Here is an 18,332-nt window from a genome sequence, read left to right on the forward strand (position 1 = left end):
CCACCAGAATTACTCCCTCAGAGCAGAATCAGCCTCCAGTGAGAGACGTTTGCTGGTGCCGAGCTGCATCTCGATGTCAGCCTCTTTGAAGCCCACGCCTCGGGGCAACGTGGCCTCCTGAACCTGCTTACTGTCAGGGGAACAGCTGATCTTTGTTTTTACTCTACACACTGCATTTATAGAAAGATCTTTTTCTGATTTCTCATTCCTCGGCCTTTGCCTTGAGAAAATATAAGATAAACAAGAATTCTGGCTTCATAACAGCAGTTTTATTCTGATTCTCTGAATACCCAATTAAACTCAAACAGAATCTCTGAAGGCAGTTACAGTTTCTCATCCTTTGGCCATCATTAATGCAATTTAAGCAGCACTAAATCAACGCAGTCAGATGAACAAACAGATCCAGATCATACAGAACAAACCCAGTCAGGACTGGGACAAAGGAAACTGGGACCTATTAAAGGCTGTAAAGCCTGAGTGGGATGTTGGTAGAGAGGGGGATGATATCTATGTTAATGAAAGAGGAGAAAACATAATTAAGTGCTGGATGAATGCATGAATTAGCACCTAATATTAAAATACTTTACCTGAGCTCACTTTTTGTCGGGACAAACCGACTGAAATAGTCCTTGAGCAGGTGTTGATTATTATTATGTTACTTATCAGTTGAATTAATCACAACCTGAATTCCTAAAGAAAGTTGGAACATTGTGGAAAATTCTAATAAAAATAGGTTTTAATGATTTGCAAATATCATAAACGGCAGAACATAGAAAATATATCAAATGTTGAAGGTGAGACGACTTCATGGAAATCATCATCTTAAATCTGGTGACCTTAAAGTCTCTCAGAAGCAAAGATGGCAGTGAGATAAATAGGCTTTATACAACATATTTTAAATTATACAACAGTTTTCTCCTCATCCAGTTAAACTGAACCAGATCTTTACTTCTGAGAGACTCCAGTGTTGCTGACTTGTTGCTAATTAACCTAATTAGTTGGATTAGTCATCAATCTGCCAAAAAAATGCACAATGACCATTGTGGAGCAATATTCCATCATCTGAAAGAATCATTGGAGAAATCTCTGTGCACATGGCTGAAAATCTGAGCTGGACGTCCGTGAACACGATCCAGAAACTCTGCCGTCTTCTCCGAACCAGAGTTCATTTAAAATGGACTGAGGCAAAGTGGAAAACTGTTCTGTGGTCAGATGGATGAAAATCTGAGATTCTGCAGACTCTGATCAGCGCTCAGTTCAAAACCGGCATCAGCAAATAAATAAAATCCTGTTTTTTTAAAGGTTAATGTGCGCCGCAGCCACAATATTACCGATATTATTGTGATATGCTAATGCTAATGCTAATGCTTCAGTAGTGATGCCCCAGTCCGTAGATGTTTAAATATTTCAAGGTGGACGACAGTGCTGGAGAATATTTAACTTCTTGTAGTATTTTTATGTTTATAATAACAACAGAGTCCATGACTGTCTGGAGTATATGGCTCTTATATGTATAAATATAAAGTCAGAGATACAAGCAGAGGCACAACAACAGGAGAAACAGCAGATAATGCTCTCTTTTGTCTGTCTTTAGCAGGACTGAAATGTGAAATCCTCACATCAGAGGGGACGGAGAGACAAGGTAGAAAAGTGTATCGACTGGGAAGGAAGGAGGGTTTAGACGGCTGAAAATAGGACGAACCTTGGACAAAAGAAAGCTGTTAGCTGTTAGTGATAATTGATCTTTTATCAGAAAAATAATTAATGGGAAATGCTGAATTATTCATGAAATATGAGGAAAAGTGGAGCCAAGTCAAGCAATACAAAGAGAGTCAGAACACAGGCTTTCATTTCATTGGGGAGATGGTGAAATATGGTGAAACTGTTAAATATTCCGGCTCAGTGGAACATTTTAGAGGGAAACATGATGGTCTGCGGGTGTTAAGGGAAATCTGAGATAAGATATATGAAGCTGTGAACGTATGTGTCCTGTGTTGTTCATGTGGTGACAAAAACTGTCCAAAAAAGGAAGTAGCATCAGGAGAATAACACTGTTTGACTTTAATGTTCATTCTCCAATTTGGATTAAGGCACAAGGGTTCAGAGAAATACATCTATTTACTTTCCCTTAAAGAGTTGGATGAGACAAAAATGATCTGCTGCAGCTCTGTTTTAATCCATCATGTGTGTGCATTTCCCTTTCAGGCCTGGAGTGATTCACAGACACACTAACTACTAATATCTGAAGAAAACCAAATCATGCAGAGTATGTTTTGGTGGACATTTTGTTTCCTTTTTAAAATGAATCCTCACGCTGTTAATGGTTAAGCGATAAAGTTCTGAGGGCATCTGGCTGTTTTTTTTAGTGTTTGCAGACAGTCGGGCCAGCTGTTTCCCTCTGTTTCAGTCTTTGTTCGAGTTTAATCCTTCCTGCCACATTTAGAGGAATAGTTTTATAATCTAGGAAATCACACAACCCTTCTATCTCCTTTTTAAGCTTAAGGCTCTCCAAAGATAAAACGTCCTAACTTTGTTGAGGAAGTTACTGCACTTTGTGCGACTGTTGTTTTTATCGTGTTCAACAAGTAAAACACGGCAGAAACTCGGATTTTTCACACATTTTGACATTTAGATGAAGCCAGACGAGCTCATAGTGAAATATTTAGAATAAAAGAGCCAAGTGCAATACCACTGACAGCCAAAGGAGGCTGGAAGCATGTTACTGGCAGCACAGTCTCACCAGAAATACTGAAATATGAGTATGAAATGTAATATTTGTCCACACATCCTGTAAAGTTGAGAGATGACAATGTTTTGATGAACATTTTGTTATGTGTCAGGTTGCATCATGTCACAGGAGCCACAACCAATGAGTATCTAACTGTGTAGTCTGCGAGTTTCCTAACCCTAACTGTGTATTTCGAACACTTAAACCTAACCATGAACATTAATTCTAATCCTAAACATTCATGTGTAACTCTTAACTGCAACTATAAGCACGGTAGTAAATTGTTCAGATTTAGATTTAAACCAGCAGGTATTTTTCACCTTTTGAAGACTGGCAGGTATGACATCATGAGATTAAACAGAATCAGTAGCGTGACGGGAGCTGTGGAACTGAGGCGGTAGAGAAATGCGACTAATTTTCGAGTCTTTACAGGTGAATTTCTTGCATTTTTTACACGGATCAACAAACATATCATAAGCTCATGCCATGAGGTCGCATTGGCTGTGGCTCCAAAAGAATCCCAGTCAAAATCTAAGCTAAACCTAAACCTAAAGCTACCAAACGGCCGTTTACAAACCAGTGAGTGATGTCACGATTGCTCTGTAAAGCCTATGGTTTCCTCTACCTCCTATAACATAAAGTTTGATACTATCCCATAACATTCTCTTTGTAATACCACATTTTTAAAGTGACCCTGGTGTCCGGTACAGTTAATAAACTGCCTGACCCCTTTGTTCAAGTGACACATCCAGCGTAATTCACTCATCACGTGGAGAACGACTCTGCCTGTGATCAATGATCAATGTCCTCTGGAGTGAGACAAAGAGTCTCCATCACAGAAAACAAAACTCAGACTGAAAAGAGCGTTTCTCTGCAGGCGAATACACACAATCGAGCAGTTCCTCCGTCTAGATAACTGTCCCCGGAGAATAAGAAACACGCCACACAGGCAGAAATACAATAGATTCAATGAACTCACCTTTGACTTGAGAAGAAAACTGAGCCGTGTGTCTCGTCTCAAACAGCTGCAGCTCCTTATTCAGGTCAAAAACGGACAGATCGACGTTCCAGGAGCGCAAACCTGTGAAAAACAGCAGGAGACGTTTGACTCAAAGACAGCACATATTTCTATTTCCTGCTCGGTTTCATACCAAAGGAAACACCTCCTGCACGGGGACGATGATACCTTTAGGGATGTGAGAGGCTTCGTCCTGCAGTTTTCACATAATAAAGAATGTTCTGCTGGTTTTAACATTCAAATCTTTGTCCATTTTACAACCATCCAAAGATGTTTTGGCGAGCCGGAGGAATCAGATTGTGCAGTATTCAGGTGCACATCTAAGGTATTTCCAGCTAATTCCACCATATTTTAGGGAGTTTTTTTACTCTGATAATACAATTTTGGTGAACTGAAGAAGATTTGTTAAGGAATAACTTCACCAAGCAGTGTACAAAGTACCCAGTTTCGCTGATGTGTGTTCAAATATAATTTTTCACAATATTTAACACAATTACACAATTAATTATACGTTTTATTCTACCTTTAGTTAAGCATAAGCAACAGTTGTGGGACAGAGCTACACTTTTGCTGCAGTATTTTGTACGTTCACATAGTGAATAATGCAGAGTAAATCTTTCTGAATAGTTCAACAGAGCTTGAGCGGGGCGTCTGCAGCCCCCATCCGAGCTCTCCTCCGCTGGCTCACCTTGTGTGATCTGCTCCCTGGCAGCTTGGAGGTGGTGGCTGGTGGGAATCTCTCCGATCACAATCAGCATTCGATAGTTTCTGTGCTGGAATGCAGCTCCGGTGCAGTGTTGTCCATGGTGCTGAACAGACTCCTCCGGTTCCGCCCGCTCTGCCGAGGCTGTTGCAGCGCTGGAGATTTCCATGGTAACAGTGCCACTAGTGGACGCCGAGCTCTTTTCCATCTCCATGACAACTGCATCCAGAGTGAGCACCATGACGGTGCAGGATGAGGCGGGAGGGGTGGTGGGCGTGGTTTCGTGGACAGGGAATATTTGATTGGATTGCAGGTTATGTGACTATTTGATGTCACAGCCTATCATTGGACGGAGGGAGTGGAAGGATATGAGATTTAATGTCCATCATATTTTCTCCACAAGGCAGCTGGAGCGTTCTGATGAAAACTATGATTGTGCAGCAACTGAACATTTACATTTGTATTTTTTTTTAAAAAGAATGATCTCAAATGTTCACAAGTTCATTAGGTTTCGAACCAGTTTCAAACACAACCTTTAAAGGGAGTCATCAGTGTCACTTACATTATCCTTTGTGAGTTTTAAACCCTATTAAGGGACGAAAGACAACTGGAACTAAGAAGTCTGTCGCTCACAAAGGCTCTATTTATATCAGTGTCACTGCAAGTACCAGCCAATGTGCTTTCATTGCTAAACTGATATGTCTTTGTTCCCCTCACGAACAAAACAGCGCTTCATCTGTGCAGAATAAGACTGACAAAGGCTCACAGCTACGACAGGAAAACAGATATTTTAGGCTTCACGGGTCATTCAGTAAGACTCAGTCTGCAGCACAAAAGATGCAAGTTGCTATTATAGTGATGACAAATGTGTTAGTGTGGGTCTGATGAAAACTGGCAGAATGACTCGAGGATAAGTTTGATTTCTTATAGTTAGAAGACTAAACTCTGCCACCAGCTTGTAATGTCATCTGTGTCCAATAGCTCCATTTGATGGTTTCTAATATGAATATTCTGGACTACATTTGAGTAGTCCTCAGTAGACCTCTGACTTTAACATGTTTTTAGCTGGAACCAATGGGTTTGGGGCTGTTATGCATAAAGGGTTTGTCATATTTTCCTAACTAACTGCCAACTACTAGTCAAATAGATGAAACCGTGGACTAGCAGCAGCTTCAAAGAGCATCTTTACTGATCAAGTAACTCATGTAATAGTTGCATGTATGTCATCTATCTGCCACTTTATATGGATTTAAATTGTAAAGTTAAAGAGAAGAATTGAGCCAGAGATGCTCTTTTTTGCACATACTTTTCGATGATCATGAAACTTGTTTTACAGCTTTGGAAGCACATTTTCCTAAAAGGCTGGATGACGGATGAGTGGCCTGGGCAGTCAAAAGGAAAGCATGAGCCAAGGGGTGGAGCGAGTTGGACAAAAGAAAAACAGCCGTTTTGTCTTAACATCTGCTGGAATAAACGAGCTTGTTGTTGGCAACAGGTGGGACACAAACAAAGTAAAACCTGAGCTTTTTTTTATTGTTTGTTGCATCAGCTGCATTATTTTTCATATTTGGTGAGATTGGGTGTGTTGAAGATGGTTTAATTCACTAAATCATTGTTTCAATTAACATCCTACACAGCAATACGTGTCAAAGGAAAATTATTCTTCTGTTTTTGAACAGAAAAGTGGGAGGAGAACACATGTTCACACGACTTATTTCTACTTTCATGCAGTATTTTTGGAGAAGTCTCCATGAAACTGCAACAAAACGAGTTAAAACAAGAATCCACAGCTACTGCTGTACGTCTCATTCTTAAAACAAGTGGCTTCAACAACAAAATCCCAGGAAACAGATGTAAGTTCCTCAGTTCTTTATTTGTCCATTCTGGTCTTGTATCACTCTGGTTTTTAATAGGCCTTTAATCCTCTTAAAAGCAGTTTTTCTTGACCTGTATTTGCAGAACAGAGGTTGAGGTGCTGCTCGTGTGACTGTGGCTGGCAGGCAGGGACATGTCCTGCCCCGGTGATGGATGTCCGTGCAGTTTAATTTGGCTCCTCTTTGAGTAAATCACTTCAGAGGAAGACGTGTGTTACCAGGAGTGAGTCAGCAGTCTGCCGTCAGATACTTCAGAGTGTCTGCTGGCCTCTGCTGGAAGGGGGAGGAGCTACAAGAGCACGCTTTAGATTTCTGATGTTCGCAAACCAAGAACAGAGATTCAATTTCACCCTATTTATTGCAGATAAAACTCTTGTTTTAAGACTTCTTGTTGCAGATTAAGGATATCAGTGTTTGACATTCATCAGATCGCTACGGTGTGGTGAAATATTATAAACAAAAGAATATGTAACTGAAGAAGACGTGTGAGGTAATTACGCCATATGATGCCCTCTGTAATCTTATAAATGTTGTGATATCTCTGGTCAAACTAAATGTGTGTAAATACATGTAAAAGCGACGATAAAATGTAACTTTTTTGTTGTTTACAATTCAAACTGTGCAGTAAAAATGAAGAAAAAAAGTATTTTTTTGCAAATATTACACGTTATCTCCTAGAATGTGGCACCAGCTTTCCCTCCATGTTCATGAGTCCATGGTGGACTCAATGACTGCAAGGTGCCCAGGTCCTGTGGCTGCAGAACCAGCCCAGATCATCAGCCCTCCACCACCGTGCTTGACAGCTGGTATGAGGTGTTTGTGCTGATATGCTGTGTTTGGTTTCCTCCAAACGTGCTGCTGTGCATTAGGACCAAACATCTCCACTTTGCTCTGGTCTGTCCAAAGGACATTGTTCCAGAAGTCTTGAGCTTTGTTCAGATGCAGCTTTGCAAACCTAAGCTGTGCTGCCATGTTCTTTTTAGAGAGAAGAGGCTTTCTCCTGCAGCCCCTCCAAACAAGCCATCCTTGTTCAGTCTTTTTCTAACTGTGCTGTCATGACCTTTAACCTTTAACATGCTAACTGAGGCCTGTAGAGTCTGAGATGTAGCTCTGGGCTTCTTCACCTTGGGGTGACCTTGCTGGGACGTCCACTCCTGGGAAGATTGACAGCTGTCCTGAATGTTTTCCACTTGTGAATAATCTTTCTCTCTGTAGAACGATGGACTCCAGATAGTTTGGAAATGGCCTTATAACCCTTCCCAGACTGATGGGCAGCAGCAGCTGCTTCTCTGAGATCATTGCTGATGTCTTTCCTCCTTGGCATCGTGTTAAAACACACCTGAATGCTAGTTTTTCTTCTTTTACTCGTTTTGTTAAGTTTTTGTTGCAGTGCAATTACTTAATGTGTTCTTGTTCCTTTGAGGTTGTCTTTACCTCATGTTGTGCTTTTTCATTTTTATGTCCAGATCTTAAAATCTAATAATTGAAACAGGGTGTTCTTTCTTTTTCACATGGATGTATTTGGCTTGGCACGTGGCTGCTCTTGAAGCTGTTGTTCAGATAACAAATCCAAGTCTGATCAAGTCTGTTTTCTTTTGTAAAGTCTTTAACAAACAAGGGAAACTCTTTTTATTTACATTCAAACTGCGGCAGCAAATATGCGAAACCAAATCCATTCACTTTGCTTTGCGTCTCACTGTTAGAGTTTCATGTTTCACTACAACAGATGAGGAGCAACTATGACGAAAGTAAGAGCCGCTAACCCTCCCAGTTAGAGTTGGAGCACAGGTTAAAACTGACTTCCGACAGAATGAAGGCTGTCGTGTCGAGATTTGACGCAAATGAATGAAATTCAATCAAATCATTTTTAAAAAATTATTATTTTTTTGCTTTTTTTCCATTTCTGAGCAAAACCAATCAGCGAGATGTTTTTTCACTTCGCAGGAACTGAGTATGACATCTACATTAATAAATGCCTGTGCATCTTTACGTGCCATGCGTGTGTACCCCACACCCTGACTCTCAGCAAAACAGAGGCAAGGCAGGACTGAGCGATGTTGGACGTGTTATTGTTGCAATCAGCGGGACAGTGAAACAAACTGGAAAGCCCAAGAGCAGACATATTGATTCCGAAGGTAAAGCTCTTTGTTTCTTGTCTTTCATTGCGGTAAAGTAAGAACAATAGTGGTGTAACGGGAGGGCGTAGCAGCGTATTGTGCTTCCAGTGTGCGCGTTTCAGCGTCTGCCAGCTCCAGCAGAGGTGGCTCCGATTAGACATTTTAGGCAGTGGCTGCGCATTTCTTAATGTGGGCATCAGCCCGACCTGAAGAAATGACGCTGAACTTAGCGGTGCCAGTCAGAATGATGGCTGCAGGAGGCTGGAGCCCCGCTGCATGGATCCAACCGGAGGTTAGAATTATACCTCCTTTATCTATTTTGCCATGTGTGCAAGCACCGCGAGCTGCTCGTCCAGCCGCTCAGCAGAATGTGGTAGTCAGGATTGCATTACTGCGACCCAGCATGTTTCCACCTCCGCGTTTCCATAATGAAATGCCGGTCATCCTATCCCTGCTGCCTCTTCCCTGAAGCTGTGGCCAGGCCCCTGCCTTCTGTCCGACAGGAAACACCTTCAGATGACTTGGAAAAGAAGGGATGAAAAGCTGGAGAAGTCGCATTTGGATTCCGCAGGAAACAAATCGCAGCCCATCCTTTGAAATATTCATAATGTTGATTTTTAGCAACTTGAACTCACTTGTAGCGTCATTATTAGTGCGAATTAGTCTCTCCCATATATGATGAAACGGGTAACTGTGGACTTTGTTGGTGTGATTCTGTGGTGACTCTTTGCAGGTTCTTCTTCACTTCTGAGGAAGATGACCCTGACTTAGGGAGACAACCCCACTGCTGGTTGTGTTTCTGTTTGTTCTTCCAGTGTAGCAACAAGGTTTTGGTTCATTTTAAGGGCCGGCTGCACACCTCACCTACCCAGCAGCATTAATCAGTCAAATGAGGGGGGGGGGCTTTGTATTTTCTCTAAGAACCTCTGTGATCTACAGCAGCTCAGACCGGTGTTAATGGATCGTGGTGTCTCCATGGAAACTGAGGCTGTCAAATGATGATGACAAAGTAATGTTATTACTTAAAAGGCCTTTTATTAATCTTGAAATCAGAGCACATGGCACAAGACAATGAGCTCATTACAAAAAGCATCCAGTTCAAGGACTTTACCATTTTATTAACTCACCATCAGCGCATGTTTGCAGAGGACAGACTTTTACACAGATATGTTATCCCACATTTTGAACAAGAGGAAGATGTACTGTGTATTGAAACTGTAAATGATGCACATTTATTACCCTTCAGACTTTGACTGACTGAGTTCCAACTTTTCTAAACATCCGTATTAAACATTTATGACAGTGAAATATAGAAAGCAGATGAATTTCTGGGGATGTGGATGTACTAACATGTAGATATAATAAGTGCAGACAAACTCAGCAACTCAGCTGAGGGAAATTATAATGAAAAAGTTAACCTATATCTCATTTTGCTTGAGTCCCTCAAGGAAATGTGAAGGTCTCGGGGATCCCACTGTGGGACCAAATGTCCTACATTTCTCCCTTTTACATGATTTATCATTGCCGGGTCCAGAACTCCAGTGTAACATGTAAAACCTTGAAGTGTCCTTATATTCAAGAACACAGAGAAAGTTTACAAAGCACGTGGTGCTGCAGGATGTAAAAAAAACGACTCAAACACAAGAAGAAGGATTTCAAATGTAAAACTAAGCCTTTCAATTTATAAATGTATAAATAATTATTTGGTAATCAGTTTCACATTAGATAGAAAATAGAATATAGAAATATAAAAAGTATATGGTTAACTGAAAGGTAATGGTGAGTTATACTGTTAAACACTTTTTCAGTTAAATAAACAATGTATTAAAATTCAAGACCTTTAACCATAAAACTAACCAACGGTCTATTGTGACGTCACGTCTAAGCGGACCAATGAAATTGCTTTTCTGAAGTTTTACCGCGAGGACGGCAGCAGGAGTGGGTGTGTTTTTGCGATAGATAATAGGAAATGGTTTCTTAAATAAATATGGGAATGAATTTAGTTTAACTTCAGCTAAATGGTAAATGTTGACGTGTCCACGTTTGTGGTTCCTGCCCCGCAGAGTAACAGTGCGCTCTGTTGTGGGGCGGAGCATTAGCTGTTAGCCTGTAACTGTAGCTAACATGCTAGCACCGGCTAGTCTCAGGTAACAATAACCGACTGTAGACTCACATGTCGGCTTCGGTGTTTCTCCTCTGCTCGGCTAGCTAACAACAACAGCCCGTCTCCTGTTCTCGGCTTGACCTCATGGATCCCGGTGGAAGTGAACTGGACTCCAGTCTGCCTCAGCCAGATAACCCGTGTCTGATAGTGGAGGACTCTCAGCCGGACAGTGTTGCTCTGGAGGACGACCCGGAGAGCAGCTACCGAGCTCTGCTGGCCCGCCGCCTGTCCAGCCTGCAGCCCGCCGCCCGCAGCCCGGTGCTGGTAAGCTGGAAGGTGCTCCACACATGTCAATTTCATGCAAAGTGTATCAGAAAGTAAAAGTTCTGTTAGTACAGTTATTTAGAAAAAAAAACTCAACATTTTTGCTCCAGTTTAAGATGATTTACATATTTACATTACGTTATAACTTATTCTGTTATTCATCTAATCTTAATTAACAAGGTCATTTTAAAGTTTTTTTCTTGTAAATCTGTATGAACCGATATAAAGTACTTTCTATAGCTGCTAACTAAATGTGCCTCTTTCTGAAATGTAACAAAACAGAAGTGTAAGTTATCAGAAATCTGAGAAGCTCAATGATGTTACTCTGCACTGCACTTCAGTAAAAGTGGTATTTAACCACAGCTGGTCAGCCTGTGTGTTTACTTTGTGTTTTTCTTTGGTTTTGTGGTCTTCAAGCTTCATAATTTAGTGTCATTTCCACAAACTGGTCGTGAGAAAGGCACAGAACATGCAAACATACATTTTCACATTCCCAAATATTAGCCTTTAAACCCACACTGACCTGGAGAAATCCTAGTTATTCCACACACAGGGCCTGACCTGGCAGGCTATTCAAACCATCTTGCTTTGAGGTGGACAGTTTTCCGTCCAGATGGTCAGATTCTGTAGTTTAATCTTGGATTCATCTACAACAGCATCTCTCCTGCTAGTGAGGAAGCAGATATATTGTCCTCTAAATAACTCCACTCCAGGTTGACAGGTAGTGTAGTGACTGAGAGGCTGTTTAGACCTGTTATTACACGTATCCTATCTGATCGGAGGGATTTCTACACACACACCTCTACTTCATCCACTTCATCCACACGCCCCCCTGCAGCACAGTTTATTCACTCCGTGCTCTGTGACAGTCGGCTAACTTCACGCAGAGTTTGCTGCTGATAGTTTTGTGCAACATGGCAGGATATTTATCAGATTTTGACGATGTGAACGACTTTCAGTAAGATGGACATTCTTACCGGAGTGAATGAGCTGTGCTGCAGGGGGGCGTGTTGATGAAGTGGTCCCAGTAGAGTGCCTGTGCAGAAATCCCTCCGTTAGCTCTCCTATAGCCGCAAGTAGCCACATAACAGCAGCTATGAGCTAACAGAGCTATAGCACACGTTCATTCATTCATTCTTCTTAAAGTATTGGTGAAATAAAGACAGATAATGCCTTATTTAGAGGCTGCATCCTCTAAGCCCCGTTCACTCCGTTATATGGATCTCCAGTTATCTAAATATCTTCCGAAGGACGCCGACTTTAACCAAACTGTTCTCAGTGAGCAGATGAACGTATTTCATGCCAGAAATAAGGTTTAAAGATACCAGAGTTCCCCTTTAAGAGTGATCTTGGCCGTTTGTCTGGCTTATCGTCTTTTCATGTGAACTCGTCTTTATCTGTTTGGAACAAACCTGTAAATCAGTCGGGTGAAATCGGCACGGTGCATCTGGAAATTGTGCTTCAGTGCGGAGACGTTGGTAGCCTCATTAGTCCCGTCTGTCCACCACAGCTGACTGTATGTGATGTAGGCTGCATGCTTATTGAGTGGAGTGGTGACATTTGATCACATGTATAAGCTGTCGACATCAACCAAGATAAGTCTCAACACCAGCCTCCGAAACGCAGTGAAAAGATGTTTCAAAACTCTGATTCAGTCTTTGCTTCATTCTAAATGATTGAAACAGGTTTTGTTTCGTTTACCAGGAGCTTATATCGTCGCCTTTAGGAAGCCGATGCTCTCAGACTGACAGCCCACCAGAGAGCAACAACCAGGCAGAACGCGGTCAGTGCTTTTCTAACAGCGTTAGCTGACACCATCGCCCTCCTGTGTTTGAAAAATCAAGCGCTGCTGTTTTCTTCTCGTAGACATTGTGGCAGCAGCCAGTCCGAGTTCGCCCCTGCAGGAGGAGAGTCAAGTTCTGAACGTCTGCCCCCCTCCAAACAAGAAAAAGTATGCATGGAGCCCCCACTTTTCCACACTGGTGACACTTTGGGCCAGACAGTGATGCAGTGTTTTCATTTGGTTGTTCAGGTGTTTGCCGGAAGCCTCTGAAATGGATTCTGGAGCTGACTCCACAACAAACTGCGTTCAGTCTGAAGGTATGATTCAGTTTCAGTTCCGGGCTGAAGACCCTCATTTTCTCTTTTTATGTGTCCTAACGTCTGCTTGTGTGTGTCTCAGGGGGTTCTTCCCAGTTTGGTTTCCTGGAGCTCTCTCAGAGTCAGGATCTTCGGGCTGCAGACGACATCGTCCCACAGTCAGATAGTGAGAGGCACAGAAAATTAGGTCTCTTCTTATTCCTTCCTGTATTAGATCTTTAATGTGTAGCCTGGTCTGAACCGGTCCTGAAAGAATTACCTGTAGCTCTGTGACGCTGCTGGTGACATCAACACATTGGAAGCAGCATGTCGGCTTTGTGTAACACTGTAAAAGCACCTGGCTGAGAAATTCCCGCTGACATCCAATGATTTGAGGAATCAGCCCAGCTTCTTCCTTCTTGTCGTTCCAGCAGGGCAGAACATCGGCTCCAGGACGGAGAGCCTCGACAACAAAGCAGTGAGGTGCGCCTCTTCGCCTTTTTTGGAATTCCAGATGAACTGGAGATGCTCTTTTCAGTCTCAGGCTCACTTTCCTTTTTCTCTGCAGGTCTGAGGTGAGCTCCAGCAGCTCCTCGGAGTCTCAGGGGCAGTCGGGTCGGCAGCTGACTGTCCAGGCTCTGCTGCACTCTCAGAACCTCCAGGCCTCAGGGGAGCAGGACCAGCAGGACTGTGAGATCCTGTCTTCACAGGAAGACCTGTTCGACACCGATAAGACTGGTACTTCTTTTTATTCATGTTCTCTCTGTCAGGTCTGACCTTTGTCTGACCTTTGGCCTAAAGACGCCGCTTTCTGAGATTTGACTCGTTTTTCCTCTTATCTCTGATGGTTGAGACACTCTTTCTGTCTTCTTCTGGGTTGTTGCTTTCCACAGTTTTTGGTTCTATGCTTCTCTTTGTGAAAGATAAGAACAAGAAACTGTTTATTTCCTGTAAGAAAACAGTGTTTCTCAATCTTTGACACCATCAAAGGCTGAAAGTCAAATAGACAAACATGAGCCATTATTCAGTTGGTTGTGTCTTTATTCCTGCTGGCACAGGAACTTACAAACTTGGCAAACCTCACTCAGCTGTCATCGCTGTCCAATATTAAAAATCTGAGTAGAAAAAAGCAAATCTCGGGAGCTGCTGCTGGATAACAGAGTTACATCTTCACCTCTGCATCGTTCTGTGTCGGCTCTGTCTGTGAAAATGTGAATCAAATCAAATCCAATTTCATTTATATGGCACCTTTCATGCTATAAAAGCAACACAAAGTGCCTCACAGAGGCTAAAACAACAATGATGTACAACATACCAACCCACCCACCACCATAAATACCCAGAGAGACACGGAGACTAACACACACACAAGCTCAGACCCACTGCACCTATCAGACAGAGACATGGCCAGAAACCCAGACCTTAGGCAAGGATAAAGCCACCTTGGGGGACCGACCACACTGAGAGGGCTCCTGGGCCACGACCACAGGGAGCGCCACCACATTTGTTTAGAGAAAACTAAACAAATCAACAGTTTAAAGGGGAGCTCTGGTATTTTTAAACCTGGACCTTATTTCAGGCATGAAATACGTTCATCTGCTCACTGAGAACAGTTTGGTGAAAGTCGGCGTTCTTCAGAAGATATTTAGATAACTGGAGATCCATATAACGGAGTGAACGGGGCTTAGAGGATGCAGCCTCTAAATAAGGCATTATCTGTCTTTATTTCACCAATACTTTAAGAAGAATGAATGAATGAACGTGTGCTATAGCTCTGTTAGCTCATAGCTGCTGTTATGTGGCTACTTGCAGCTATAGGAGAGCTAACGGAGGGATTTCTACACAGGCACTCCACTGGGACCACTTCATCCACACGCCCCCCTGCAGCACAGTTTATTCACTCCGTGCTCTGTGACAGTCGGCTAACTTCACATGGAGTTTGCTGCTGATAGTTTTGTGCAACATGGCAGGAAATTTATCAGATTTTGACAACGTGAACGACGACTTTGAGTAAGATGGACGTTCTTACCGGAGTGAATGAGCTGTGCTGCAGGGGGGCATCGATGACATCATCCCAGTAGAGTGCCTGTGTAGAAATCCCTCCGTTAGCTCTCCTATAGCTGCAAGTAGCCACATAACAGCAGCTATGAGCTAACAGAGCTATAGCACACGTTCATTCATTCATTCTTCTTAAAGTATTGGTGAAATAAAGACAGATAATGCCTTATTTAGAGGCTGCATCCTCTAAGCCCCGTTCACTCCGTTATATGGATCTCCAGTTATCTAAATATCTTCCAAAGGACGCCGACTTTCCCCAAACTGTTCTCGGTGAGTAGATGAACGTATTTCATGCCAGAAATAAGGTCCAGGTTTAAAAATACCGGAGTTTCCCCTTTAAGATGAATAAAAAGCAGCGGTCCTCAGTTTCAGACTGAATACTCCGAACATCCGTTGGTGCTGAAACGGTTTATTTACTCCTTCTCGGAAGCATTTGGGTTTTACATGCTAAAGAGCTGAAGCGTGCAGACCAACGCAGCTCCTCACAGGCTGCAGTAATGCCAGCTGTTCTCATCTGCTGCCAGATTGCAGACATTTCTGTCCCATGCAGACAGATTCGCTCTCTTTAAAACATTTTAATGACGGTGAAGTCTGTTGTGTTAGGTGAGGTGTGCGTTTCTGTTCAGGCGCTGCAGTCGACAGCACCGTATCTGAGCCGGAGCAGCCGGGTCACCCCACCTCCACGCCCGCCCGCAGCCTTCGGCTGCTGCACCTGTCTGGGCAGGGAACGCTGGTCCAGGAAAGTCTGTCCCAGTACGTCACACGTTTCTCTTCCTGCTTCAGTTTTCCTTATTCTTACCACACAGAGAAAAACCTTGAGAATAACAGGAACTTTGGTTCTCCCTGCCCTGTTTTCCAGGAGCTCTGTTGACTATGTTGCCCCCACCCCAGACACTCCTTTGATAGTTCCCAGCTCGCCAACTGAACCAGAAAATGAACACAGTAAGCAACTCGACCTGCTTCAGTTACTAAATTTAAATGAAGGGAAGCAGTCAGCCGGTTAAAAAAGCTGAATTTGTTCTCTCAGGTGCTGATGAACCGATGGATACGTCGCTGCCCCCAGATGACCGAGCCGGGGGAAAGGAAGAGCCAATGGAAACGGAAGCTGCCTCTAAGCCACGCCCACCTGCCTCCACTCCCGTGTCCCAGAATTCCCCTGGTTTTGTGTTGGAGCGAACTCTCTCTGTTCCTTCCCAGCCAGAGTTCTCTCATGTGAGTTTGACATGTTCTTCTGTCTTTAAACAGTCTCTGAATTAGCTTCTTATTTTATTCAAAAGTGCTGGTGATTGTTTCTCAAATGTCTGATGAATTTTCTTATCGTTTTTGCACTAAAGTCTTAACTTTTCACGTTTTCTGACGGTGATGCATGGGGCAGACAGTCTGTGCATTTAGGCAAGAACTTCATTCCCAAAGTAAATCGTGTTCAGATCGATTTGTCCAGATTTGATGTGAACTGGACTAATTGTTCAGATTTTCACGCCATGTCTTCCTTTCTCTCAAGTTCTGCTTTAATTAGTCCAAAGAAAGACGGCTGAGCTACTTATTTTCTTTGGGTTTGCATCTCTAAGTTTGTACCTGTGGGTCAGAGGCTTTATTTTAGGCTCTGAGGTTTGAGGCATTTAAAAAATCCCTGTTTTTTTCCCTCAGGATGTGTTTGTCCCAACGCAGAGCCAGGAAGTTCCCCAACAGCCAGAGAAGAAGTTGCCTTGTGAGACCCGGTCTCAGCGTCTGGACTCGGCTCCGCTCACCCTGCCTTTGCAGCTCTCTGAGAGCACGAGCCCACGTCAGAAGACCCCAGAACAGCCCGAGGAAGATAGTCAGGCCACACAGATAGAAGACCTGGAGGAGCCGCCTGGCGTCGACACCAGTGACTCCGTGACTTCACGCCCAGATCAGGAGAGTGAGAATGCTGCCGTCCCCTCAGAGTCACGAGCTGCCACCAGCTCCAAAGCTTCCATCTCTGCTGAATCTCAGAAGCAGCACAGCGAATGTGCCAGGACTGAAAAAACTGAGAGCTCTGTGAATGTGAGTGACAGTAAAGAGGTTAGCTCAGCTCATGTGGTGTCCTGCTCTCAGCCGAAGCTTGACTTGTCTGATCTGACTGTTAACAGCTGTGTGCAAGAAACTCCATCCGACACTACGCCGTGCAGTTTGCCTTCACTGTCAATGATCTCTCAAACTTCTGTTGTCGATGTGCTGAAGAGTTCTGTAGACTTGAGCGGAGAGACTGCGAAGAGTCGGCCTGAAGGATCGTTGTCATCTAACCACGGAGTGGTTGGCAACAGCCAGTCAGACAAAGGCAGAGTGGATGAACGTGAGCATGGCGACACGCAGGAGGAGGTAGTGATGGAGGACGAGGAGAACACAGGAGCTGCCTCAGGAATAGCTCTGGTCCTGTCCCAGAGCCAGCTGCTGTCTCCTGAACCCATGGAGGAGGACAGCGAAGACCAGGGAGACGACAGCATCATCGTCGTAACAGACAGCGAGAAAGACTCTCAGCTCACTGTGAAGGATGTGATGCAGCAGTCCAAAACCAGCAGCTCCCAGCCAGTCGGAGGCAAAGTGTCCATCTCCACCAACGGCCACGAGTCTCAAACCCGGGACAAAGAGGTGCACGCGGCTCCAGATAGGCTGTCCCAGACTGAGAGGGTACGGCGTGAACCAGAGGGCCTCAAAGACAAGAGCCTGAGTGACAGCTCGGGAGGTAAGTGGTGTGACACCCAGAGACCTCACGGAGGAGCGATTCTCCTGTTGAAGCATGTTAATTATCCCAAAAACACCGGCTGCTTTACGTTCAGAACACATTCGGGTTGAGGGATGACAGAAAACGTCCAGTCAGCGTTTGTTTACCTTGAACAGCAGAGCTCCTCCACCACAGATTTTCCTCCACTCTCACCTTCCCACCTCCCTGAGCTTCGTCACCTTGGTGAACATTTCCTCTGATGCCTTCAGGGTTGTTGATTCTGTTCAAAGAAAAGGGCGTCGAGACATTTTATGTCTATGAGAAAAAGTATGTTGGGTAGTAAGACATCTGGAGTCTTTTATAGCTTTACAGCTAATCTGATAAACCTTATAAGTCACAGCAGTCTGGCTTCCTCTGACAGCCTGAGTCTGGGTGGAAAAACATAAAAAATACACACAAAACTACGTTTTTTCTTCTTGAAATACTTCACTTGTCTTTCAGGGAAACTGTTCTAATGGGAAAATTTAAGAGGACAAACTTGATGTTTTTCTGCTGAAACACTACTAGCTTAAACTAGTAGCTTAAACTAGTAGCTTAAGCTACTAGCTTAAGCTACTAGTTTAAGCTAGTACTGGTCCTAGCTT

General features: G+C 43.5%; 2 protein-coding genes across 9 annotated transcripts in view; one reads left to right on the top strand and one right to left on the bottom strand.

Annotated features, from left to right (window-relative positions):
* map1aa (microtubule-associated protein 1Aa) overlaps positions 1 to 4,690 on the bottom strand; it is a 55,706-nt gene extending 51,016 nt beyond the window's left edge. Inside the window, exons 1-2 of the mRNA XM_072379913.1 lie at positions 4,435 to 4,690; positions 3,708 to 3,809 (exon numbers count right to left, since the gene is read on the bottom strand). Of these exons, the coding sequence (XP_072236014.1) occupies positions 3,708 to 3,809; positions 4,435 to 4,690 (358 nt within the window). The remainder of the gene's footprint in view (positions 1 to 3,707; positions 3,810 to 4,434) is intronic.
* Positions 4,691 to 8,348: 3,658 nt separating this feature from the next.
* tp53bp1 (tumor protein p53 binding protein, 1) overlaps positions 8,349 to 18,332 on the top strand; it is a 28,062-nt gene continuing 18,078 nt past the window's right edge. For 3 of the 8 annotated variants that reach the window (XM_072379931.1, XM_072379930.1, XM_072379932.1), the window contains exons 1-11: positions 10,366 to 10,868; positions 12,573 to 12,651; positions 12,735 to 12,819; positions 12,901 to 12,968; positions 13,051 to 13,155; positions 13,379 to 13,430; positions 13,516 to 13,685; positions 15,632 to 15,758; positions 15,865 to 15,947; positions 16,033 to 16,217; positions 16,653 to 17,709. In XM_072379931.1, the coding sequence (XP_072236032.1) occupies positions 10,689 to 10,868; positions 12,573 to 12,651; positions 12,735 to 12,819; positions 12,901 to 12,968; positions 13,051 to 13,155; positions 13,379 to 13,430; positions 13,516 to 13,685; positions 15,632 to 15,758; positions 15,865 to 15,947; positions 16,033 to 16,217; positions 16,653 to 17,709 (2,191 nt within the window). In that variant the 5' untranslated portion in view covers positions 10,366 to 10,688. Of the gene's footprint in view, positions 8,459 to 10,365; positions 10,869 to 12,572; positions 12,652 to 12,734; positions 12,820 to 12,900; positions 12,969 to 13,050; positions 13,156 to 13,378; positions 13,431 to 13,515; positions 13,686 to 15,631; positions 15,759 to 15,864; positions 15,948 to 16,032; positions 16,218 to 16,652; positions 17,710 to 18,332 lie in introns of those variants that run through there. The other 5 variants (XM_072379927.1, XM_072379933.1, XM_072379934.1 and 2 more) reach the window with 3 other exon arrangements.

The sequence above is a fragment of the Leuresthes tenuis genome, unplaced genomic scaffold (assembly GCF_036924035.1).
Source record: "Leuresthes tenuis unplaced genomic scaffold, fLeuTen1.0.hap1 SCAF_2, whole genome shotgun sequence".
NCBI lineage: Eukaryota > Metazoa > Chordata > Actinopteri > Atheriniformes > Atherinopsidae > Leuresthes > Leuresthes tenuis.